This window comes from Aotus nancymaae, unplaced genomic scaffold, assembly GCF_030222135.1.
Source record: "Aotus nancymaae isolate 86718 unplaced genomic scaffold, 86718_ANA_hifiasm-v0.15.2.pri h1tg000010l, whole genome shotgun sequence".
NCBI lineage: Eukaryota > Metazoa > Chordata > Mammalia > Primates > Aotidae > Aotus > Aotus nancymaae.
Window position 1 is genome coordinate 31,927,983 of NW_026988421.1, and position 26,431 is coordinate 31,954,413.

Genomic DNA, 26,431 nt, shown 5'->3' on the forward strand with positions numbered 1-26,431 from the left:
CTCTGCTGTTCACACTGCAGAGTAACCTTATCTGCTGCTAACTTTTGTAGTAGTGTTGAATAGATGGAAATCAGTTTAGATAGCCTTATGAGCTGCATCTACATATAAACATAGTAGGAGAGTATCTTCAGTGTTTGTGTTTGGAGTGAAGGAAAAGTCTCTTTCGGGCCCCAAATAACACTTCAGTCTGTTTGTTTCAGATATTTCATTTGAGTGAGTAATCTTTCATTCTACATTAGGATGATGGTGAAGAATGTAAACAATCTGGGAAGAGGTAGACTACACTGGCTTAAATTAACACTGAGGCTTTAATAGCAAATAGAAGATCTTTTCCCAAGATCAGGTTTTGACAGAGGGCAAGAGAAACACAAGCCAAAGAAATACAGTTGGCCCTTGAATAACATGAGGGTTAGGGGCACTGACCCCCTTTCATAGTCAAAAATTCGTGTACAACTTTTGACTCTCCCAAAACTTAACTGCTAATAGCCTGCTGTTGACTAGAAGCCTTACTGATAACATAAACAGTTGATTTATGCATATTTTGTTATCTGTATTATCTATTGTATTTTCATAATAAAGTAAGCTAGAAGAAAGAAAATGTTATTAAGAAAATCATGGGCTGGGTGTGGCAGGTCACATCTGTAATCCCAGCACTTTAGGAGGTCAAAGTGGGTGGATCATTTGAGCCAGGAGTTTGAGACCAGCCTGGGTAACATGGCAAAACCCTGTATCTACACACACACACACACACACACACACACACACACACACACACATTAGCTGGGCATAGTGGCACATACCTGTGGTACCAGCTACTTGGGAGTCTGAGGTGGGAGGATTGCTTGAGTCCAGGGAGGTTGAGGCTACAGTGAGCTGGGATCCCACCACTGCACTCCAGCCTGGGCAACACGGCAAGACCCTGTCTCCAAAAAAAGAAAAAAAAAAAAAAGAAAAGGAAGTTAGAATAAAGAGAAAATATCTTCACTATTAAGTGGAAGCGGATCATCATCATAAAGGTCTTTATCCTCTTTGTCTTCGCATTGAGTAGGCTGAATAGGAGGAGAAAGAGGAGGCGTTGGTCTCGCTGTCTTAGGAGTGGCAGAGGCAGAAGAGGTGGAGGAGATTAAAAGGCAGGAAGGAGAGGCAGGTGCACCCAATATAACTTTCACTGAAATAAATTCATATATAAGTGAACTCATGCAGCTCAAACCCATGTTGTTCAAGGGTCACCTGCACTCAGAGAAGGCACAGGACCCCAAATACAAACTGTACCACATTAATACCTTGGGATAACATCAATGAGTGATTCTGAGTTTTATGGGGCCTGACATTTATACAATGGGGACCTTTTTAAGGAAAATAAAACAAGGAAATCTGCAAATTATATAAATATTTGACCATATGAACACATTAGCAGGGCCCTTCTTAGGATATTGTTAGATGCGTGTGAAAGCAAGGAGCTGGAAATTTAAGCTCCATGAACTTCTTGGTAAATTAGCCTCTGTGACCCCACTTGGCTGTGCATCTGCAAATGGGAGAATATGACCTAAGGGCAACTTTGGCTCTTTGCCTTCATATACAAGACACGAATAATATTATAGTGGGGGAGTCTAATCTGAAAGGTACATTTATCACAAAAGAACACCAAAGTTTCAGTCATTATCATCTCATGAACCTTAATTTCCTTCATTCTTAGATACAGATATTTCCTTGAATCTTAGAACAAATAATTATAAAATACACCATTAATTTAATGACAACTGGGGCCAGGCACAGTGGCTCACACCCGTAATCCCAGCATTGGGAGGCTGAGGCAGGCGGATCACGAGGTCAAGAGATTGAGACCATGCTGGCCAACATAGTGAAACCCTGTCTCTACTAAAAAATACAAAAATTAGCTGGGCATGGTGGCACATGCCTGTAGACCCAACTACTTGGGAGGCTGAGGCAGGAGAATTGCTTGAACCCAGGAAGCAGAGACTGCAGTGAGCCGAGATCGCACCACTGCACTACAGCCTGGTGCCTGGCAACAGAGCGAGACTCTGTCTCAAAAAATAGAAAAAAATTAAAAATAACAACTGAGAAAGGAGAGGGTAAACAGCAGGCAGGTTTTATTTGATACTGATTTTAAATAATATTCTGATTTCAAAAGCATTAAATTGTGAAAAATGCATCATTAACTTACAGAAATATAACAATTATATTACCTCTTGGGTTATAAATGCCATTTATTGAGTGCATTATGGATTATTAATCTATTAAAGAAGCGAGTGATTTGCTCAAGGCCACCAGAACTTTTAAGTAGTAAAATTCGAATTCAAACTAAGGCTCATCTGACTCCAGAACCTGCACTCTTATCCATTACACTATTCAGTATTGCCCACACTTATCAGCTATTTATTTTATAACCTGAGTAATATTTATATTCCTAACCACCCAGGATTAGGAAGGCTTTCAAAGAATACTGAATGTTCTTGTTGAAAGAACATCGATTTGATCCCACAGTCAATTAATAATCTAGGGTGGGTATTCTAGAAGTGAGGGTCGAATGAATGAATAAAGTTGGGTCTTATGCTATTAGGCAAATGATAGTAGAAGAGGACAAGACTTTTCAGAGTGTTATTTGCATTGATCTACTGAATTCCACTCCTACATTTCATATGCACAGGCTTCTTGGTCAGTGTTAAGTAAGGTCCTGCTATATGCAAGGCAATGACAATGTGAAGAAGCTTATGTGCTACCCATGGACATTTGGAGGAATGGTCCTGGGAGCAAATTGCTGTTTGGGGCAAAAAGCTTCTTCAGGAGGAAGAGGCAACTTGGATGACCATCCAGTGTTTCAACATGTAAGTAGGAGGATTATAGGGTTTGTCCTAAGCAAGAGTAAAATTGCCAGTGAGGCTGCTGGTGCCTATGACTTGTAAGTAGGTAAGAGTTGGTTAGTCACAAAAAAGGACTGGGAAAGAGAGGAAGAGTAATTTACGTGCAAGTGGCTATTTCCAGTCTCTCTCTAACTAACACTTATCCTTGAATGTAGTCATTGCTTTGGGATTCTGTGAAACTTTTCTTTCCCATTTTCTTGCATATGATCATAATGTCCTTGCCTCCCTAGTGACTTTGTCTTTTTGTGTATGTTCTTATTTTAATTTAATGTTTTATTGCAATTACATTCAACTGCTTTTCTGTGGTTTGAGATAACAAGTGCAGAGAATGCAATTTTAAATCCTAAAAATGTCACAGAAACAGAAGCCGCAAATTAAAAATTGATCTGATACTGATAGAAAATGGGCAAAGATGGCACTCCAGAACACAGAGATGATAAACAGAAATTATACAGAAAAAGATTAATGAAACTGACAGGAAGTACATTAGACAGAAGAAATACATCAAGAGGAATGTGATGAGATACTGGAATGACTGAGCTCAGAATAGCCCAGCTTGTCTAACCTAAGGACATGTTAAATATGGAGGCAGTTTAGTCAACCAGAAGTTATGGGTCTCCTCAAACAGGAAATTCAATTAGAAAGTGAACAGAGCCCTAAACTGGAACTGTGAGGATTTGGTGTTTGCCCTGTGATACTGAGATTATTAGTTATCCGCTGTGAAATTTAGCTTTCTCATCGGTAAAGTATTATCTCTCTCATTTATTTATAAGTATTTTACAAACAAAGCAATTGTCAAGCATTCTATAGGGCATGCAAAAAGGAAAAAAACAGAAAATTACAATTCAGTATAATAAGGTCAAGGTCAGAGGTAGGTTCAAATAACTTTAGAACCCAGAGGAGAGAAGAAATAACTTTCTGAAGGTTTGAGGAAAGTTCCACAGAGGAAATAACTTTGAAATAGGCTTGAAAAAGAAATCAGACAATGTGGATGAGAGGTGAGTAGGGGGAAGGTAATCAGTAAAAAACGGTAACTTTGTTAGTTGAAAATTCTTTGTAGTGAACCATAGGTCTTCCTCCTATAGGAGAGAAATAGGAGAAGAGAGAGCTAAGGGATGGTTGTGAAAGTCAAAGATAACAAGTTAAATAAAGCAGTTAGCATCTTATCCTGTAGGTCAGTGGTTCTCAACTTTGTTTTATCATGTCTAATATGATCCCATGGACAAATAGATAAAACAGACTATGGGTTATGTGCAGTTATTAGCTCCTTAGCCTTTTTTTCCCAGTTAAGGAAACATTTCAGAATTTTGGCAAAATGTTATTATGACAACTTTGAATTTACTCTTTTTATTTTCAAGTAAATTATTTCCAAACCACTGCTTTCAATAGTGTCTGAAACAAGTTGCTTGTAGCACATCTCCCAGCTGATCAAACAGACCTCTGAATACAAATAATTGAGTACTGCTGCTAGCAATGGGGAACCACTGAAGGTTCTTAAGCTAGGGAGGGATTTGTCAAGTTAACAAATAGCAGCAGAGTGAAGGATGGACTAGAAGAGGAAAAGATTACAGGCAAGAAGACCAAGGAACAAATGACAAGATCCAGAACTCAGGGAGGGGCAGTGAGGAAGGAGGACAGAGTCAATATCCTCTGCTCTAATGTAGTAGGTAAGTAGAGAGTCAAAAAACACACAAGAAGAATGGAAAGAAACATAGGAAGGGCACAGAGTTCTCACCTTGACCACTTATAAGGAACAAAGACTGCCGAGAGGCAAGGATATCTGTAAGAAGAACTCTGTGTAGGTAAGGTGCTGTAGCTATTCAGCAATTTGTAACCAACTCTGTAGAGGACCAGTCTGGGTTATTTAAAGAGCTACTGTTCTTCCTGAACTTCTGGGGAAGTAGATGAGATGCTAGAATTAATGGTCTCCAGCTTCTTTTGGAGGGTGGGCCTCCTGCCAGAGCTGATTAGCCCAGCTGGCCTGTCCACTATTCCTGTTTTATTGCTTCCTTTCTCATTAACAAAGGTGTTGGGTTTGGATAACCATAAACAACATGTCTGCTGCTACAAGGCTACCATTTCTTACACAGCCAGTGGCTGAAGCCAGGCTCTCAAGAGTCTTTTCAAAGGTCTTAGATCACAATTCTAGAGGCAGGATATCAAGGAAATACAGGAAAAGGAAGCCCAGATTTGAAAATGTGCTACATAAATTGTTATTTTCTTATTTTTACTGTTTTTTTTTTTCTTTTTTGTTTTTAATTCAAAGTGGTAGGGAAAATAAATTCAAGTATCCAGGCTGTTTTCTCTAGCCTCTCCTTTTCTTTCTCTCTCCTCACTCCTCCCCACATGAAACAGTCCTCATAGTCCTCAACCCTGAAATATGAAGGATTGGAGCTGGAAGGGTTTCCCTTTACACAATGCTGCCTCTAGCAGGCCCAAAGATTCTGAGCCACCCCTGGCCCTTTACTGAGCGGTTTTCTGGGTACCTGAAAGCCCCCTTGACCACATGAACCCAAGGGTTGAAGTCTATTTGGGAACAGAACTGCTGAAAGGCAGTCAACCACTCAGTTCCCTCTACCTTCACTTAGGTAATTTCAGCATTCGTACTTCTTCCTCCCCAGACAGTGTATCCCTTAAAATAACCTTCAGTGGCACATCATTTCTCACCAGGAACTATACCCTTTTGCTTTCCAAAGTCCTCCAATTTTCTCTCTTGTAGCACAGGGAGAATCATATTTACTACAAAAAACCACAGTGTTGAACTATAGCCCTCAGTTTCTTAGAGTTTTACTTTCTAAGGGAATTTTGCAGCTGGTTGCATTTGTTTTTCCTAATTTTTTTCTCTCCTCTCTGCCCATGCTTATTTCCTTCCCAGACCCAACCAACACCCAGCCTCAGTGTCTGTACCTCCACCACATGTCACCATGATGCTTCTTTGCTCATGGAAGATACAGAGTTCATAAGCCTTCCACCATGACCCAAACAGTAAATACTCAGAAAATATTTGTTGGTTTGTATTGACTACTCCTAGAACCTTTAACGTTAATAATTTCTAGGAATATTTCCCAAAAAAACCATTTCATATAACTGGTTTAGTTTTTGTATCAAAGTTGTTTCTTACTGTGTGTTTTTGTTCATGTGGCTTGACTGGAATTACCCCTGTGCTGAGAATGGATAAGTGAACTACTCTGAATGATAATTATGTTTGTGTGAATTATCCATGTGCATTTTAAATTCTAAACTGGACTTTCCTGCTGCTTAGGAAACATCTGGGCTATTACCTATCACCACAAGTGCTATTTCTGAAGGAAAAACAACCAACTCTAATGTTATTCATTCAAACACAAGTTCATGTGCATTGGACAAGGAGAGTGGTCTAGGTAACATTCTGGTTTACACCTCTACATGCTTACTATATGCCAGACACTACTTCAAGTGCTTTACAAATATTATGTAATTTAAATATTATAAAATCCTCTAAGGTAGATATTATTCTGATTTTACATCCAAGAAAATTGAAACAGAGAGAGGTAATGTAACTCACTCAAAGTCATTCAGTAAGTAAATGATAGAACCAGAATTCAAATGCAGGCGATCTGTCTCCAGAGTCCATGCCCCTAACTGCTACTCAATTTTAGATTGTTTCCTTTCAAATCTCTCTGCAGGTCAGAAGAGAATTCTGATTAACTTTTTTTATTTTTTAAGGGACTCTTGCTGGAGCACAGTGGTGTAATCATAACTCACTGTCTCCTGCCTCAGCCTCCTGAGTAGCTGGAACTACAGGCACAAGCCACCATGATTGGCTAATTTTTTTTTTCTTTTTTGAGATGAGCGATTTAGCTATGTTGCCCAGACTGGTCTCAAACTCCTGGCCTCAAGTGATCCTCCCACCTTGGCCTCCCAAGTAGTAGGGCTACAGGCATAACTTTTATTTACACGGAGTCTATGTCCTTGAAGGGTCCTGCAGACAAGTATTTTATAAATCCAACTGTGTTCTGGAATCAAGTTCTCACTTAAAGGAGCTAGACTTTGAACTCCTTTTGAAAAATAATCATCTCATACAAATCACCCCTTTGAGTTGGGCATGCCACCATCCAACTAAGTACAGTAGGTTTTTGAATAATTTCACTTCATTCAACATCATTTTATTATAATATTGATGGAAGAAAAATCAATTCCCAGCTGGGGCCACTGTCTATGTGGGTTTTCTCTGGATACTCCTGCAAATATATAGGTTATATTAGGTTTCTTGGGTGTCTAAATGTCCCAGGCCAAGTCAGTATGGGTGTGGGTATGAGTGGCCCTGCAGTGGAATGGTGACCTGTCCATGGCTGGTTCTCATCTTGTACCTTGAGCCTCCAAGATAGGCTCTGGCTACTCTCAACCCTGAACTGGTGTAAGCAGGTTGGAAAATAAATGAATGAATAAAACTTATTGTAAAATAAAAATTTGTAAAGTCTGCAATAATACAAATGCACAATAAACCATGTGGCACTAAAGCACACAGCAAGTCTGTCATGTTTTTTATTGTTTTGAACTTCCTGGTGGTAGGAGGTACTCCCTTTTGCTTTGCAAACAGATTCCTTGATTTAACCCTCCCACCTCCATGACTGCGGCCACTCACTGATACACCGAAAGTTGGATAAATAATTTTCTTACTTGTTTTTATTTATCTTTCTTAAATGTATATATAGATAACACTTATTTTAATGATTAGTATTAAAAGTTTTGGGAATTTGGTGATTTTTTGTGACCAGAAATATGTCATAGGAACTTAATTCTCTTTCTTTTTTTTTTTTTTTTGAGACTGAGTCTTACTCTGTCGCCAGACTGGGGTGCAGTGGCACGATCTTGGGTCACTGCAACCTCTGCCTCCCGGGTTCAAGTGATTCCCCTGCCTCAGCCTCTTGAGTAGCTGGCACTACAGGCACACGCCACCATGCCAGGCTAATTTTTTGTATTTTAGTAGAAATGGGGTCTCACCATGTTGGCCAGGATGATCTTGATCTTTGACCTCGTGATCTCTCCACCTCGGCCTCTCAAAGTGCTGTAATTACAGGCATGAGCTACTGCACCCGGCCAAGAACTTAATTCTTATTAGTATCACATAGCCTACAGTAAAATTGGTTATATTATTGCATGAAGTTGCCATTTCCAAGGACCTATTGATGAGTTTAAGTGAGGACTTATAGTTAATAGCAAACGTCCTCAAGGGATAAAAGTGAAAATACATGATTGTTTCCTTTCTTAATATCAGAATATTATAAAGAGCTTGATAACACATAAAATCCTTCTGGTATCCAAATTATCTTGTATGGTAATTGACCTTTAACACTTCTGAGGTTATTGGATTCCATACATAAATCATCTGCTAAACAAAGCAGAATTTTCCTTTTCCCTCTGAGGTCAAGGAGAAGACCCCAGGCCTGATATCCTGAGATTTGGCTAGTAAACCTAAGTTGCTCTTACCTAGATCTTTCATGTTGTGATAGATTTTCATTGTATGCCTTTATTTTTCCTGATCTCTAAGGTTGTTTTTGCAATCAGCATTTTCCCTCCAATTCTTTGATCAGTTTAGTCACCCTTTATCAGGTCATATAACTTCCTTAAGGAGTGGCAGTTTACTGTGAGCTGTGCAAGGGCAGGTATGGAATTGCATTAACTTCTTTGTGTTGCACACAATCTCCTGTGAAGCACTTACTCTGTGCCAGGCATTCTGCTAAGAATTAAATATAAAAGTGAATAAGACAGTATTCCCTGCCTTCAAGGAGCTAATGGTTCAAGATTTCTAGGAAATTTCCTGGATTTCTTACTTGGATCAGAAATGGTAGTTCAGAATCCTATCACCAAACTGTAAGAATATTTGGCAGTAGTTTTTCTGAATTTATACAGCACCATAGAAGGACCCACATAAATGTGTATCTGCTAGGTCTGTACCCCTTTTCACTAGCTCTCAGGATCTTCCTGTGATTGGCCTAGTGTATGTGTCTTTGGCCTTTGACAAAGAAAAGATCCTTAACACAATCCTATCAGGTATTATTTCAACTTACATGTGAGGAAACTGAAGCTCAAAGTGGTTATAGAAATAATAAAACTGGCTGGGTGTGATGGCTCACGCCTGTAATCCCAACACTTTGGGAGGCTGAGATGGGTGGATCACGAGGTCAGGGTATTGAAACCATCCTGGCCAACATGGTGAAACCCCATCTCTACTAAAAATTAAAATTAAAATTAAAAAAATTAGTTGGGCGTGGTGTCGAGTGCCTGTAATCCCAGTTACTCGAGAGACCAAGGCAGGAGAATCACTTGAACCTGGGAGGTGGAGGTTGCAGTGAATTGAGATTGCACCACTGCACTCCAGCCTGGCAACAGAGTGAGACTCCATCTCAAAAAAAAAAAAAAAAAAAGAAGAAAAAGAATTAATTAAACTTTAATTTGTATATCATTTTATAGTTTTATCATTTTATAATTTAAATGATATACAGATAACTGTATCATGATACAGTTTCTATGTGTGTGTGTGTGTGTGTGTATGTGTGTATATATATATATATATGATCTCATAGCAGCTGCAGGGGTCTTTACATTAAGTCAGATCAGATCACTTTCTTGGTTAAATCCCTCCAATAGCTTTCCATCACACTCAGAATTAAAATATTCCTTTCTTTTCTGATCTCATTTTTAAATCTTTCACTCTGTTACTTACTACAGTCCAGATGGTCTTCTTTTGGTTCTGAAAACGGCAGACCTGTTTCCACCTGAGGTCCTTTTACTGCGCTGTTCTTCTAGATCCATTAAGGGGCTGGTTCCTTCACTCAGTTCTCAGCTCAGATACCACCTTCCACATGAGCCTTCTCTGACCACTATAAAGTACTGACCCTCCCCTCCTTTCAAATTGCTCTCTAGCATGTTATGCTGTTTTGTTTTCTTCCATCCCTTATTATGATCTAAATTTCTTTTATTTGTTAACTTGTTTATTATTATTCTCCTTCCCTTGACTAAAATGTAAGCCAACAAGAGCAGAGACTTGTTCCGTTTCATTGATGTAGACTCGCCCCTAGAACTCTGCTTGACATATAGTAGGTGCTCAATAAATACTTGTTGAATAAATAATGCACTTGATAATGCATTAATGTTTTCAGATGGAAATCCTTAGCCCTTTCTAGCCTCGTGTTTATATATTCTCCCTAGGCAATTTCATTTACCCCTGTGGATTTTTCTACCTTTCTCAGTGTTTTTCTCCCGCCCAGATCTTTGTTTCTGAGATGACCAGCTCTCAGCTGTATTTGACCTTTTTTTTTGCATTTCCCATATTGTTGTTTATGTAATTTTAACTTTCATAATCAAAGATACTCTTGACCTTTGGGTGATAGCCAAAGGAATCTACATTAGCATTATAAAATACTGACACATTTTAACATTTATATTTAGAAGGAACTTAGAGTTTATCTACTATAAATTCATGACTTTAAATGTGGATGGAGAAACTGAAGTCCGAGATAATTACTGCTACAAGTACCACAGCTAGCATGTAGTGTAACCCAGAATTTCCAGGGTACATTCTTCTTTCCACATTATGGTTATTTGCCTACTTAGACCAGTGTTCTTTTACACATATTTATTTACTGAGATATAATTCAAATAGCAGAAAATTCACCTTTGAAAGTATGAAATTCAGTGGTTTTTAATATATTTGCAGAATTCTGAAATCATCTCCACAATCTAATTTTAGAACACGTTCATCACTCCAAAAGAAACCTCATACCCATTAGTAATCACTCTCCTTCCAGCTCCCCCATGTTAAACTTCCTCTTCTTCAACCATAGGAAACCGTTAGTCTACTTATTGTCTCTATGAATTTGCCTATTCTGAACATTTCATATAAATAGAATCATATAATATATGGCCTTTTGTGTCTGGCTTCTTTCACTTAGCTTAATGTTTTCAAGGTTCATTCATGTTATAGTATTTCCCTTTTTGTTTTGTTTAACCAAAGCTGCTTTCTCTGACTGCCTTTAATATGTCTTTGAGCACAAAATTAAACATTAAATATCCTGCAATCCAAAGACAAAAAAAGAGAAACATAAATATATTACTCTGCTCTGGTTACTCATAAAGGAAGTAGATAGTTTATCATGTACACAGATGTTTTTAGCACTATATTTTAAGAGAAATCATAGATGTAGTCCTTTAATCTGGCTAGCTGGATGCGTCTTTTGATTATTTAAAGCATTTTTCTTAACTTTCTTAGTCTAACAGTTCCCTGCTTCCCTTGAGTTGGGTACACTGCACAGTGTTGAAAGGGATGAGAGGACTACCTTGTGATGTCCTCAAATGACGCTTCTTTTTTGTATATAAGAGTAAATTTTTTTTTTTTATTGCATTTTAGGTTTTGGGGTACATGTGAAAAACATGCAAGGTTGTTGCATAGGTGCATACGTGGCAGTATGATTTGCTGCCTCCCTCCCCTTCACCTATATCTGGCATTTCTCCCCATGCTATCCCTCCCCAACTCTCAACACCCCCGCTGTCCCCCCTCCCCCACAACAGACCCCCGTGTATAGTGCTCCCCTCCCTGTGTCCATGTGTTCTCCTTGTTCAACACCCACCTATGAGTGAGAACATGTGGTGTTTGATTTTCTGTTCTTGTGTCAGTTTGCTGAGAATGATGTTTTCCAGGTTCATCCATGTCCCTACAAAGGACGTGAACTCCTCGTTTTTAATGGCTGCATAATATTCCATGGTGTATATGTGCCACATTTTTCCTGTCCAGTCTATCATCGATGGGCATTTGGGCTGGTTCCAGGTCTTTGCTATTGTAAACTGTGCTGCAATGAACATTCGTGTGCATGTGTCCTTATAGTAGAACGATTTATAATCCTTTGGATATATGCCCAGTAATGGGATTGCTGGGTCAAATGGAATTTCTATTTCTAGGTCCTTGAGGAATCGCCACACTGTGTTCCACAGTGGTTGAACTAATTTACACTCCCACCAACAGTGTAAAAGTGTTCCTATTTCTCCACATCCTGTCCAGCATCTGTTTTCTCCAGATTTTTTAATGATCGCCATTCTAACTGGCGTGAGATGGTATCTCAATGTAGTTTTGATTTGCATTTCTCTAATGACCAGTGATGATGAGCATTTTTTCATATGTTTGTTGGCCTCATGTATGTCTTCTTTTGTAAAGTATCTGTTCATATCCTTCGCCCATTTTTGAATGGGCTTGTTTGTTTTTTTCTTGTAAATCTTTTTTAGCTCATTGTAAATTCTGGATATCAGCCCTTTGTCAGACGGGTAGGCTGCAAAAATTTTTTCCCATTCTGTTGGTTGCCGATTCACTCTATTGACTGTTTCTTTTGCCGTGCAGAAGCTGTGGAGTTTGATTAGGTCCCATTTGTCTATTTTGGCTTTTGTTGCCAATGCTTTTGGTGTTTTGGTCATAAAGTCCTTGCCTATGCCGATGTCCTGAATGGTTTTGCCTAGGTTTCCTTCTAGTGTTTTTATGGTGTTATGTCTTATGTTTAAGTCTTTAATCCATCTGGAGTCAATTTTAGTGTAAGGTGTCAGGAAGGGGTCCAGTTTCTGCTTTCTGCATATGGCTAGCCAGTTTTCCCAACACCACTTATTGAACAGGGAATCCTTTCCCCATTGCTTGTTTTTTTCAGGTTTGTCAAAGATCGGGTGGTTGTAGATATGTTGTGTCGCCTCCGACGCCTCTGTTCTGTTCCATTGGTCTATATCTCTGTTTTGGTACCAGTACCATGCTGTTTTGATTACTGTAGCCTTGTAGTAGAGTTTGATGTCCGGTAGTGTGATGCCTCCCGCTTTGTTCTTTTTGCTTAGAATTGACTTGGCTATGTGGGCTCTCTTTTGGTTCCATATGAAGTTTAAGGTGTTTTTTTCCAGTTCTGTGAGGAAGGTCATTAGTAGCTTGATGGGGATAGCATTGAATCTGTAAATTACTTTGAGCAGTATGGCCATTATCACGATATTGATTCTTCCTAACCATGAACATGGAATGTTTCTCCATCTATTTGTGTCCTCTCTTATTTCTTTGAGCAGTGATTTGTAGTTCTCCTTGAAGAGGTCCTTTATGTTCCTTGTTAGTTGTATTCCTAGGTATTTTATTCTCTTTGTAGCAATTGTGAATGGCAGTTCGTTCTTGATTTGGCTCTCTTTAAGTCTGTTATTGGTGTATAGTAATGCTTGTGAATTTTGCACATTGATTTTGTATCCTGAGACTTTGCTGAAGTTGCTTATCAGTTTCAGGAGATTTTAGGCTGAGGTGATAGGGTCTTCTAGATATACAATCATGTCATCTGCAAATAGAGACAATTTGACTGATGAAATCTGTGAGTACTTGCTTGTTCACAAAGGATTTTATTTTTCCTTCACTTATGAAGCTTAGTTTGGCTGGATATGAAATTCTGGGTTGAAAGTTCCTTTCTTTAAGGATGTTGAATATTGGCCCCCACTCTCTTCTGGCCTGTAGGGTTTCTGCTGAGAGATCTGCTGTGAGTCTGATGGGTTTCCCTTTGTGGGTAACCCGACCTTCCTCTCTGGCTGCCTTAGTATTTTCTCCTTCATTTCAACCCTGGTGAATCTGACGATTATGTGCCTTGGGGTCGCTCTTCTAGAGGAATATCTTTGTGGTGTTCTCTGTATTTCCTGGACTTGAATATTGGCCTGCCTTGCTAGGTTGGGGAAGTTTTCCTGGATAATATCCTGAAGAGTATTTTCCAGCTTGGATGCATTCTCTTCGTCACATTCAGGTACACCTATCAAACGTAGATTAGGTCTTTTCACATAGTCCCATATTTCTTGTTGACTCTGTTCATTCCTTTTTACCTTATTTTCTCTAATCTTCCCTTCTCGTTTTATTTCATTGAGTTGATCTTCGACTTCTGATATCCTTTCTTCTGCTTGGTCAATTCGGCTGTTGAAACTTGTGCATGCTTCGCGAAGTTCTCGTGTTGTGTTTTTCAGCTCCATCAATTCACTCATATTCCTCTCTAAGTTGTCCATTCTCGTTAGCATTTCATCAAGTCTTTTTTCAAGGTTCTTAGTTTCTTTGCATTGGGTTAGAACATGTTCTTTTAGCTCACGGAAGTTTCTTATTATCCATTTTCTGAAAGCTGATTCTGTCATTTCATCACACTCATTCTCCGTCCAATCTTGTTCCCTTGCTGGTGAGGAGTTGTGCTCCCTTGTAGGAGGAGAGGTGTTCTGGTTTTGGGTGTTTTCATCCTTTTGCGCTGGTTTCTTCCCATCTTTGTGGATTTATCCGCCTATTGACTTTGTAGTTGCTGTCTTTCTGATTTTGGTAATTTTAAGTCTGCAGTAGCTGAACTCATAAACCCCCTTTTCTTCCCCCCAGGTGTTCTGGCCCAGGGAGTTAGGGCTTTATGCTTTTCAGCTGTGTTGCTACCGTTTTCCCTGCCCACAAGGTGGCAGTCTAGTCACACTCAGCCTGCAGAGGCTTCGCTGAGCTGTTTTGGGCTCCGCCCAGCTTCCGTGTGAGCTTCCCTGCAGTCCTGTTTATATGGGTGTAGTTAGAACTGCTTCCGCTATGCTGGCCCGCCCCTGTAGTGACGGAGTCTCTGTAGTGGCGGGTTTTCTTGGTTATGACAAATTGCCCTGGAAACTGCAGGGTGTATCCCGATGGAGGACACCCCTCCCCCACAGTGCTGGACCTTCCCGAGTTCAGCCGTGTTTCCAGTGACGCCCTCTTTGCTTGGGAATCTCTTGGCTTGCCTCCTTGCCTCAGCTCCCCTTGCTGGCCCAGAGGGGACACAGTCTCGTTCACTTTGCTCAAGGAGCTGCTGCTCCCTGCCCCCGGTGCAGGCCGAGCGGCTGCTCTGGTCCAACCAGCGGCGCTGGGAACCCATGGAGCTCCTCCGCCTGTGAATCTCCTGGTCTGTGGGCAGTTAAAATCCGCTGCCCTGTGTGCCGCTGTGTCAGCCGAAGCAGTGGCTCTGAGATTCATGGCGCTCCTTTGCCCGGGGGTCTCCTGGCTTGACTCCCTGCTTCAGCTCCCCTTGCTGGCTCAGAGAGAACTCTGTCTCTCTCGCTCTGCATAAGAAGTCACTGCCCCCCGCCCCAGGGCGTAGGCTGAGCGGCCACGCTACTCAAACCAGCAGCGCTGGCAACCCGTGGGGCTTCTCCTCCTGTGAATCTCCTGGTCTGTGGGCAGTAAAAATCTGTCTGGAAATGCGGCGTCCACTCACCCTCTGCGCCTTCTCTCGGAGCTGCAATCCTGACTTCCTCCTAAGCGGCCATCTTGGATCGTCTCCAAGAGTAAATTTTTATGTAATATTTACCAACATGTTATTTGACCACCACCGTATAATGCTAACTTTAATCTTAAATTTGTGTAATTTTCTTATACCACTTCATTTCTGAAAAAGGTCAATGACTTTACCAACCCAAAATACATTCCAAATAATGCAAATTCTCTAGCAAATGTGGGGAGAGAGAGCAGGAAGTTGTACCTCGCTAGAAATGAAAAGAGGAATATGATTGATTGTTGATGTCTATGATTGATTGTTGATGTCTAGGTACCATGGATTTGGCCGCATATATTTTTTTCTTTTCGAGGGCCCTCAAGTACAGAGAATTAAATTAACACAATACTCCTAAACTAACAGAAAACTATTTTTATCAGTTCATGAAAGGTCTTGTTTTCATTTTAATTTTTACCTCTCTCTTATACATGCCTTCCTATGTGTTTGATATATGTTCTTAAGAGGCATGTGTCATTACAGGGTATTTAGTGTTACTGGGTGTCAATGAGCAATTTTATTTGTAATATTGTGTCATAAATCTCATTTGGTGGTTTGCTTTTTTTAATTTATCACTAAACATTTAAAGCCTATTTATGTTGCTGGATTTACATTGATTTTATTGTTTTAACTGCTGCATAATATTGTATAGTATATATCTACATTTTATTTTTCCATTCCTCTAGCAATGGACATCTGCTACAGTGACAGAGAGAGATTTCTCATCCTTACCTCTTTAGAGAGGAAGAATTGTTTTGGTGTGTATGTCTAGGAGAGTAGTTGGTGGTGGGGAGGCATAGGACCTAAATACACTATTTTCTTTATCCAGCCTCTTTAGCGCATAGCTGGCATCCTCCCAGTCCCACCTCTACTCTAGCCATCATTGTAGAGATCAGGGCTGGGTTAGCATGCAGGCTGCAGCAAATAAACATATGTTGCTTTTATCTAGATCTTTCATATTGTGATAGGTTTTCATTGTATGCCTTTATTTTTTCTGATCTCTAAGATAGTTTTTGCAATCAGCATATTGCTAGGTGCCAGTGTACTAGGTAGTGCCTCACTTCTCATTTCCTACTCTGGGACTTCTCTGAGACAGAGATGAGGAACACTCAGGGAATCTGCTCAGAAATCAGTCCTGTATGTGAAATAGGTGTAAGGTATATTGCCGAGTTAAAATGAGGAAACTGAGGCCAGCGAGAAAAAATGAGAATCCAATTTATTCAGCTCCCAGGCGAGGTTCTGTGGTCCAGGAAGGGGCCAGAGAAGTCGCAATGGGCTTCTCAGGGCATGGGGTTTTATAAGAAGTGGAGGTAGTTGATTGGTCATTGGGAAACAAAGAGCAGACAATTTCATTGGTAAGGAGATTTGATTGATTGTTAGGGAAACAAAGAGCAGACAATTTTATTGGTAGGCTGACTGGCTGGGGAGGTTAATGTTAAACTGCCATTGGACAAATTTTCCGCGGGCTTTTTAAATTTTGAAAGGGTTGAGTGAGGAATGCAGGAGTGGGCGTGTGGAGCCTGCATGGAGAAACCAGATAGGAGCAGGTGTGGGGAGCCAGCACAGAGAGATAAGTGTGTCCATTTGGCTCTTTAGTGAGGCAGCCAGCCTTACAATAGGGATAGGGGAGCAAGGGGGTAATGGTCCCAAGGCTCCTCATGCTTCCCCTTGTATCCCCCTGGGGGATGGTTCTGGTACACAGTCTGTAAGGATCTTAAGACTGAGTAGTTGCCAGCATTGGTTGTCAGTTTGAAAATGCATCCTTGTCTAAGTTTTCCCTTCTTCCCTATTTCAGTCCCCTAGTTTCTCATTCCTGCTCCTTGGTATTATTTCTCAAGTGAACTATCTGTAGACAAGTCTTTGACTCAGGCTCTGCTTTCAGGGGCTACCCAGCATACAGTCTTACCCCTAAGTGCCACCAGATTGCAATCCTGTGCATCTGCACCCTGATCTGAATAGTTTGGTCAGTCTTCGCCTTGTGGGTCAGAGACTAGGCCGTTTCAAATCTTTAGCACACTACCTTTCAATAAGAAGTTTTGCTTCTGCTTAGAAGGCATGCAGTTATTCCCTGTGTGGGATGTATCATTTGTGGGTCAGTGACTTTTCTTTTTACCCTTACTGCAGTTATTTTCAAAACGTGATTACAATATACCTGCCCTAGTAATTATAAAACACCTCTCCCACAAACACTGCTCCTCTACCTTCTTGTGATTTGTGACTTTTGATGCTTGTGATGTATTCGTGGCTTTTAGGTAGTGCATGTGTCGTAGATGTGCTATAAGAGAGACTGAAAATAATTGCTTCTCAATACTTGTTAATATGGAACCACTAGTGGAAGGTACCGCAGTCAGTTTACATCCTAGCGTATGACTTGTTCTGTCAATTGTCACTTGGGTTTACTTAGGGAAAAATGATCATTTCTTTGGTGGACACAGGTCAATATTAATGTGTTTTGGTTTGTGAATATCAACACATTGAACTGGGTGCATCATCATAAAAAAGCACAAATCATGACCCCCTGAAAGCAGGAAATCAGATCAACTTCCTTAAGGGAATGTGTGTTTTTTTCTCATGTTGGAATGCTTTTAAAATCTCACTATCCCCTTCTGCTTCTGTTGTGTAAACAGGTGGTTAATACATACACTCCAGGAAAGAAGATTTGGCTTGAAGGTGTGGTGACCACCTCAGCTGGAGGCACAAACAATCTATCAGATTCCTATGCTGCAGGATTCTTGTGAGTAACACTTGGAATTTCACCCCTGGGGGCTTTCAGGAGGGAAGGACAGTGAATCTCAGATATTGCTGATTATTCTGCGCATCGAAGGGGTGAGGTGTGTTTCCCAGTGAAAGTTCATTTCATTCATTTGTGTATGTCTTAAACCATTCAACGGTGATCAATGCCTTCTCTAGATATTAAAATATCAGGCACAGGCATCAGAGCAAAGATTATAGTAAGTAATAGTAATAACAGTAATAATTAAAGTAGTAAGAGCTTTATTGAATGTCAAAAGTTCGAAACAACATACATTTTCTAATCCAATTTTCATTATAGTCTTGGAAGATAGGTAACAATACAGCATGGTTTTTTCCCTCCAGAAAAAATATGATTGGAGGAACCTGGATAGGAGATAACTGCAAAACTGTAGGAGATAAGTGCCATAATCATACTTTTAGTGATATGGTGCTTACCATGTACCAAGCACTGTATGAAGTCTTTATTTATATTTCATAATTTAACAACCAATGAAATAGATGCTACTGATTTTATGACTTGTAAGGGTTATTGGGTTCTTGCCGAGTTTAAAAAGAAGAAACTGAGACCAGCACAAGAAGATCCAATGAGAATTTATTCAGCTCCCGGGCGAGGCTCTGCGGTCCGACAGGAGGGGCCGGAGAAGTCACATGGAATCCTCTCAGACGTGGGGTTTTATAGGGAGTGGAGGTGTTAGATTGGTTGTCAGAGAGCAGGGTGTGGGCAAGGCAAGCTTGCTATTGGCAGGTAGACAACGTTTGAATGCTATTGGGTAGATTTACAAGACTCGACTGCTATTGGGTATCTAAGACTCGAATGCTATTGGGTAGATTTACAAGACTTCTTTTGCATTTTGGCGGGGTTCTTTAAGGGAGAGCTAGGTGCTGTGTGAGGGGGGTGGGCGTGTCCGAGCTACTGGAGAGGGAGGGGGTGTGTGTGTCCGAGCTCCCGGTGAGGCGACCGGGCTTACAATGACAATTTAGTGAAATAGATGCTATTATTATCCCATTTACAGATGAGAAAACTGAAAGAGTTGAAGTAACATATCCAAGATCATTCATTTAGTTAGTGGTACAGCTTGGACCCGAACCCAGGCAGTTTGCTCCAGAGTACAGCTTCTTTATTATTGCAATGGACCACCTGCCTTTCTGCCTCACATGGTGTGTCTACAAATGAAAAATGGCAGACATGCAAAGGAGTAAATAATTTCTGTGACTGGGAGTATCAGGAAGGACTTCATGGAGGAAGTAGCATTTGAGTGCAGCATAGTAGGATTACTCAAATTTCTATAGGTGGGAGTCATGGTGATGGCAGAGAGGAAGCTTCTAGGCCCAAGAAACATCATGAGCAAAGGCACAGAAGAGCAGAGAATGACTAATGTGACTAAAGCTTTGTTTTCTGCAGGGATGCAGTGAGGGCTGAGACTAAGGAAAGAGTTTGCCACCAAATTACAGAAGGTCTTAAAAACCTGGTAGAGGAAGTGAGGCCTTGTTCTATATTCACAGAAAGCCACTGAAGATTCTGAAGGAGAAAGAGAGAGAGAATCTGACCAGTGTTTTAAAACTTTGGCTTTGGCAATAGTATTCACAAGAGTTGGGAAGGAATGGGAAAATGAATTTGAAGGTTACTATAGTCATCTGGAGAATGACTTAAGCCAGAAGCATAAGGACTTCTCATTAGCCTGCCAGTGTCATGTGGCAGGGACAAACCCCTCAGGACCACTAAGTGACATGTTCCTGCTCCAGTACAGTCCTGTGGTCTTGGATTTTTGACTGAGCAATGTCCTCCTAAGAACTGCAGCTTTGCCCTCAGCTGTGTGTTTTGCTACTTACAATTGTTCCTAATTATGCAGCTTCAGTTCTCCTCTATAGAGGCAGCTTCTTTAATGCATGAATGAAGGACAAATCAGGCCAGTCAAGTGGAATGCCTTTACAGGTAGAGTTCTGGCAAATGCAGATGAAGAAAATTAGTCATTGTAATTCATGGTGATACCTTGGGTCTTCCATTTCTATGTCCTCAGCATCTAACCTTGTGTAGCACAGACACTGTCAGCAAGCATGGTTCAAATCCATAAAGCAGAGTGAGTCAGCCTTTGATATAGTGTTGCTAAGTATCTTCTTTCAAAAGTATACTGCCAGCCAGGCATGTGGCTCACGCCTGTAATCCCAGCACTTTGGGAGGCCAAAGTGGATGGATCACTTGAGGTCAGGAGTTAGAGATCAGCCTGGCCAATATGGTGAAACCCCATCCCTACTAAAAATACAAGTATTAGCTGGGCGCGGTGGCACGCAGCTATAGTCACAGCTACTCAGGAGGCTGAGGCAGGAGAATCACTTGAATCTGGGAAGCAGAGGTTACAGTGACCCAAGACTGCATTCCAGCCTCAGAAACAGAGCAAGACTCTGTTCTCCCTGAAGAAAACCTACGAAAGTACACCCCCACTCTCCACTGGGTTGATATGAGACCTGTTGAAAGAGTGAGAAGCCAGGGCATCAGTGCTGCAGGGTCCCCCTTCGAATCAGCAGAGAAATGGCATTTACTCAGCAGTCACCACAGGATGCTGCTGCAGGGCCCAGCAAGCAGCTGGTTGTACTGAGTGGTTTTGTGAGCATTCTTCCCTTTAGGGAATGATAGAAATGAAAAATACCACCAACCTTCATGGAGGAAGTTAGAGCAGAGAACTGCCTTTTCGTGAGCATCAGCCAAATAGCCATAGATCCCTACAGTCACTCTGGAGAATACAGATCAACATAGTTGTTTAGATTCCGATTGTAATTCAGCTATCCAATGCTTGGCTGACACAGATCAAATGAAAACTGTTTATTCTGCTCCCGATCTCTCTTACCTCTTTGTCACCCATTTGGTCTCAACTCCACTGGCAGCACCCAGCAATGTAGCCTTTGAGTCCAGTTCTCCAAGGGGCATAAATTGTTTCCTATGGCGGGCAGTGGGGGCAGTAAAGCATTCTAGGAAGCTCTAGGAGGCTAGCAAGAAATGAAAAAGAAGGCATTTTCCAGTCTTTTTGAAATATTAATATATCACATAACTATGATTTCACCAGGACATATACACGTGCATGTATGCATAAATCAGAATTCTCTGCTACCAAGTGTTCAAGAGTAGTGTTTTCTAGCTAGGGCTTTGAGATTCTTTGGTGTACCACAAATACTCTTTTCATGTTGCTGTGTCTCAAGCACCTAATAGTGTCTGGCACATAGTAGATATTCACCTTTAGTGGAGTGGAAAATAATGGCAGGGTAGCATCTTTGGTGGGATATACCAGTCATTTTATCAACTTTCTCTAGCTAAGCTTAGAAAGGAGCCTTGGAAGGCCATTTCTTTCCCTCTCTGAGGGGGCTTTTTATTATAGGAGGAAGATGAAGATAACTTTAGTACTAAGCATTCTATTCTGAAGGCCATGGGAAAGCAGTAGTTCTGGTTATAGTTATTTTTGAATGTTCCAGATTCTGCATGTAAATATAGGGATGTAGGTTTGCAGGGAGGATCCATATTCTTCCCCCTCATTTTTGGATTTCTTAAATATCTTCCTATACACTAGTGAAAACATGAGGTTTGTGAATTGATATTTATTTGTTGAGTATATACTCTATGCAGGTCACTAAGCTAGGCTCTGTAGAGGTCAAAAGTAGAGATTTGCTATGATTCCTTTAAATGTGTATACACAGGCATTTATATACCTAGTACTTTACCAATGACTTACATGGTCACACAAGAATTTTTGTCTATCTTCTCAATTCTGAAAATAATGCCTAGCATTTAGCGTTGACTAATGTTATTGAATAAATAATGAATCAGTGAACAAATGGGATATTTTCATATGTAAAAACACCAAGACAGAGCCCTATATTGACATGAAGATGCTGGTAGATGGAGGGACTCACATATGTGACTATGTGTTTCTTCGTTGTTTTGTTTCTTCCTTCATTTAACAAGCATACGTATGGAAAGTTGAATAAGACAATCTGCTTTTAAACTACTGTTAGATATGGACCCAATTGTATTTGTGCCATTTCAGTGTAGAAAGAACACTACTTAAGAGGCATTAGCCCGCAATTCATGTAATAGTTCTACCACAGGACAGCCTTTGATAAGGTATTTCATAGTATGTCTCAGTGGCTAAAGGAAAAGCTAGTATCTTGATGTCTAGGATTGCCAAATTAATAAAAATGATGAAGGCAAATAGCTTGTTTAGCCATGTCATGCTCCAAAAGTAATTTCAATTCTCTAGGTCACAATGTTCCAATTTGAACAACAACAACAAAAATAATTCTACCATATTACAGTCAGATTTTCCTTTTGATTTAAACCTTTTGTTTTGTGTTTTGCTTTGCTTTTTTGTTTTATTTTTGTAACTCTAATTGTCAGTAAATATTTGTTAGTTTTTATGAGAATAAAATATAATTGTAAATGTGAAAAACATTTGAATATAGAAATAATATTTATTTACAGTATAAAAATTAGCAATGCTCTTTATTCCAGCAAGGACAAAACTTAATTCTACAAGTCACGGGCTTGGAGCTCCATATGGTTTCAGATTTGGGAAATTATAACTATGCGTAATTTTCCCCAGTGTGCTGAATGGTGATTCTCAAAGTTCCCAGAATCTAATTTTATCCAGACAGATTTCAAGTCAACAGAGTATTGAGTACCTACAGTGTGCCAAAAATGGTGATGGGTGTTTGGGGTACAAGTTCAGACATCGTGTCCATGCTTGATGAGCTCATAACTGACAAGGGAAAAGTAAAGAAGTAAGTGATTCTGTGGATTTTCTGAGGGTATGAATAAGAGATCTGGGGAAGTACAGAGGAAGGTACTACTGTTGGCTGGGGCAGCAGAGTTTAGAAGAAAATGACACTTGATTTGGAGATTCATACATGAGAAGATATTTGCCAGACAAAAAGGGGTGGGTTCAAGGAAGAGAAGAAGGGAATTCTAAGCAGAAGTTAAAACATGTATAAAGACTTAGGTAAGTGTAAGAAAGCAGTGTGTATTTGGGTAGCTAAGAGTAATTTCATGTGGCTTGGAGCCTATGGGAAATGGGATTTAGGGTGAGAGAAGAGGGGGAAAGAGGTGACAGATAAAGCTGGACACACATATGTTAAGGACAGGCTGTGAAATGCCTTACCTTTCATAAAGGGAAGCCTGAATCTCTAAGCCACATTTATTCCATGTATTATTACAAGTAGTAGTTTCCCTATGTTTCAGAAGTAGGAAGAGAAAGAGAACCCCAAATGAATGCATGAATGGATGAATGAGCTGAATGTATAAATAATGAAGGCAGAGTCAGTGGTGTTGGAAGAACAAAGAAGGCAGTCTTTGAAGAATGGCATGCCCTAGAAAGTGGGTGTTTGGCATAGTGTCGGGGGCCGGTGAGAATGGCACGTCTGCCGGGGTCTCTTGACCTGCAAGAGGGTCCCAATACCTGGAAGAGAGAGTGCGCGGAAGAAAAGAAAAGACAGAACAACTGGAGTCTGGAGGGCTGGCCAGGCAATTCCCAATTAGCAATGCCTAAAACCAGCAACTTTATTGTACACAGAGTTAGTATATATATCTTTTCCTACCTCATTTACAGGAACATTCTTTGCCCCACCTCATTTACATAAGCATTCTTAGTCCCATCTCAATTATCAGAACAGATGCCATTATCTTAATAAAGGGAAGAGAGAGCCATCCGGCTACAAGCTTAGGCAGCGGAAAACACACAATGGGTACAATCAAGTCATGCAGGTGGGTCTCATTATCAGGGTGAGGAAACCTATAGTTAAAATGTTAATGATCTATGCAAGTCATCAGAGAGGCGATAGACCCATTAACTTTGCAAATAGCAGTCACAGGAACAAGCACGGGACCCATCAATAGAGGGTAAACAAAGTCATAAAACTAGCCCAGACCAGGTACTTCAAGAAACAATGCCTAGTAAAACCACACAGCCTTCACCCAGCCTTTAGGTCAGTGGACCAGAAATAGACTTCTGCAAACTCAAACTTCTATTAAATCTCTCTTTCACTGATCTCGACTGCCTCCAGGGGGTGGGAAACGTGTCCGGGCTCAAACTCCATTATGGCGGAGACACTGAGTGGTCTTGACGCTGGAGCGATCCCCACAGCATAGTGGGATAGATGATAAGTGTGTGAACAGTGCAGGTCCTTCACTACAAAATATGTGTGATGGTGGCATACTTGAATCCCTGAATAGTTACTTGTAGTGCCAATGAAAATTATTATTGCATTGACTACTGACAGTGATATATGAGGGTTACTAATGATTAGACTATGTTTGCATAGGTCATAGGAGTATTTGAGTTAGAGTTTTGTTAAAGGTACGTGTTTAGTGACAGGGTATAAGCAGGGGAGTTTGAGGAATTGAAGGCATAATGTGTGTTCTTCTGTAATTGTATGTCCTTTGGCCAGGAGGGATGACATTAGGCTTACAAGTGGCTAGGGTCTTCATTTGTTAGTATTTCAGCAATAAAATGTTAAGTCATTAACAACAAACTAATGATCAAGGGCAATTCATTTTACTCGCTTAAACTTCTGTTTCTTTTTCTATCAAATTAAGAGGTTGGATTTGATAATCTCTAAAATATATTACAGCTGTGAATTTAATGCTTAAAATAACCCTCTTTAAAGTACTAAATAAATTTGGTGATGAGAGACTGGTATATATGTAGACAATCTCTATAGAGCTTGTTATATGCCATTTTAAAAATGTATTGATGTAGCTCTTTTTCTCTGCCTTTTAGATGGTTGAACACTTTAGGAATGCTGGCCAATCAGGGCATTGACGTTGTGATACGGCACTCATTTTTTGACCATGGATACAATCACCTCGTGGACCAGAATTTTAACCCATTACCAGTAAGTGTGGGATAAAGATTCCCAATTCCTTTTCCATATCACTCAGTTCTTTTGATCATGCCTTGTTCCATACTAGGAGAATATTTTTCCTCTTGCTGTTACCAGTTAATTTCATAAATTGAATAGAAGCATTCTTATTTTTGTTTCCTTGATCCATTTCACAGACTTTTGGCTTCACTACACACACACACACACACACACACACACACACATCTATATACTCACTTTTATACATACACATACATATGTATGTGCAGTATGCAATATACATATATTCATTTATATATATTTGTATATCTATTACTATTGTTTTAACAATCCTTGTGCAGTTGAGATTCTCCATCTACTTGTGGCCTGTTTGAACTCTGCTTGAGAGTGAATTTTTTCCAGATTGTTTTATTTTAATGCTAATAGGAGACATTAGTTAACATCAAATGCAACATGTTGAAAGCAGATGGGGGAGTGTTAGCCAAGATCAGACGCACTAGGAACCCATCTTTTGGGGAGTGGCTGAAGTGCAATTACATTTAGATGTGTAGCCCTATGTGATAATGAGGGGATTTACCAAGAGTGCCAACTTCTCTAGGAAAGAAAAGGAAAGAGAAGAATAAACTAGAATGGCAAAAGCAGAAATCTGGGTTTGTCTAGTGACCTTATTGGCCAATTCCACTGACCAGAAAAGCTATGCTTACCAGAATATTACAAGGGTTATCCTTTGTCACAGAAGTCATGGTCATGACAAAAAATCAGACTCCTCTCATCAAGTCATAGAATTAAGAGCTGGAATTCCCCTTTGAGATGATCCAGTTCCATTTAATTTAACAGAGGGACTGCTGGCTAGGGGTGGGGCAAGGAGGTGGGGGCATCACGTAGAGCGAGCCCTGGCACCTGTTTCTGTGCCCTGATTCGGTGCTATTTCTACAGAACTACTTGTTGCCCTGGGGTCCACAATAAACAAACCCAAACTGGAATCAGTGAGCATTCCTACCACTCGCCTCTCTCTGCCTATGTCTACCACTCCCTCCACTCCCCAAGCCCTGAGCCAGGAAGCCTCCAAGCCCGAAGCAGAGAACAATGCTCACATCACCAGTTCCACATCTCAATTACAACCAAGTAATTTTTGTATCACTTGGTGTACATGACTCCAAGAGTTCAATTAAATCACAAACAGTCAAACTAACTAGCATAGTTCCTTTCATTTGCTGGACAAGAGTACCTCTCCCAAGGTACATGTGTGGGAGACGGGTGGAAAGGGGTAAAAAGACAGTTTTCAGTTTGGAACCATAGAGGATTGTTTTGTTTTGTTTTTGCAGAAATAAAATACTTTAAAAAGTATCTATGAAATGTAAGCACTAAACAAATATAATGGCACACAGAAATAAATATTTATTGAACATCAGGCACAGAAGAGGACTAGTAATAGATAAGTGAATCAACAAGTAAGAGCACTGCTTGGGCCCTTTAGGGTGCCTGTGCAGGAAAGGCTTCTCGGAGAAGGTGACATGTAAGCCAAAAGCCCAATTACAGTAAAGAGCCAGCTATGCAGATTTCACAAAACAACTTTCCAGGCCATGGAAGAAACTTACACAAAAGATCCAAGGCAGGAACACACTTGGCATGTTTGAAGATATGCAA

General features: G+C 40.3%; 1 protein-coding gene across 2 annotated transcripts in view; it reads left to right on the plus strand.

Moving 5' to 3' along the window:
• HPSE2 (heparanase 2 (inactive)) overlaps positions 1–26,431 on the plus strand; it is a 766,947-nt gene that overhangs the window by 589,579 nt on the left and 150,937 nt on the right. For both annotated transcript variants that reach the window (XM_012439611.2, XM_012439610.3), the window contains 2 exons: positions 17,794–17,900; positions 24,682–24,796. In XM_012439611.2, coding sequence (XP_012295034.1) covers positions 17,794–17,900; positions 24,682–24,796 — 222 coding nt within the window. The remainder of the gene's footprint in view (positions 1–17,793; positions 17,901–24,681; positions 24,797–26,431) is intronic.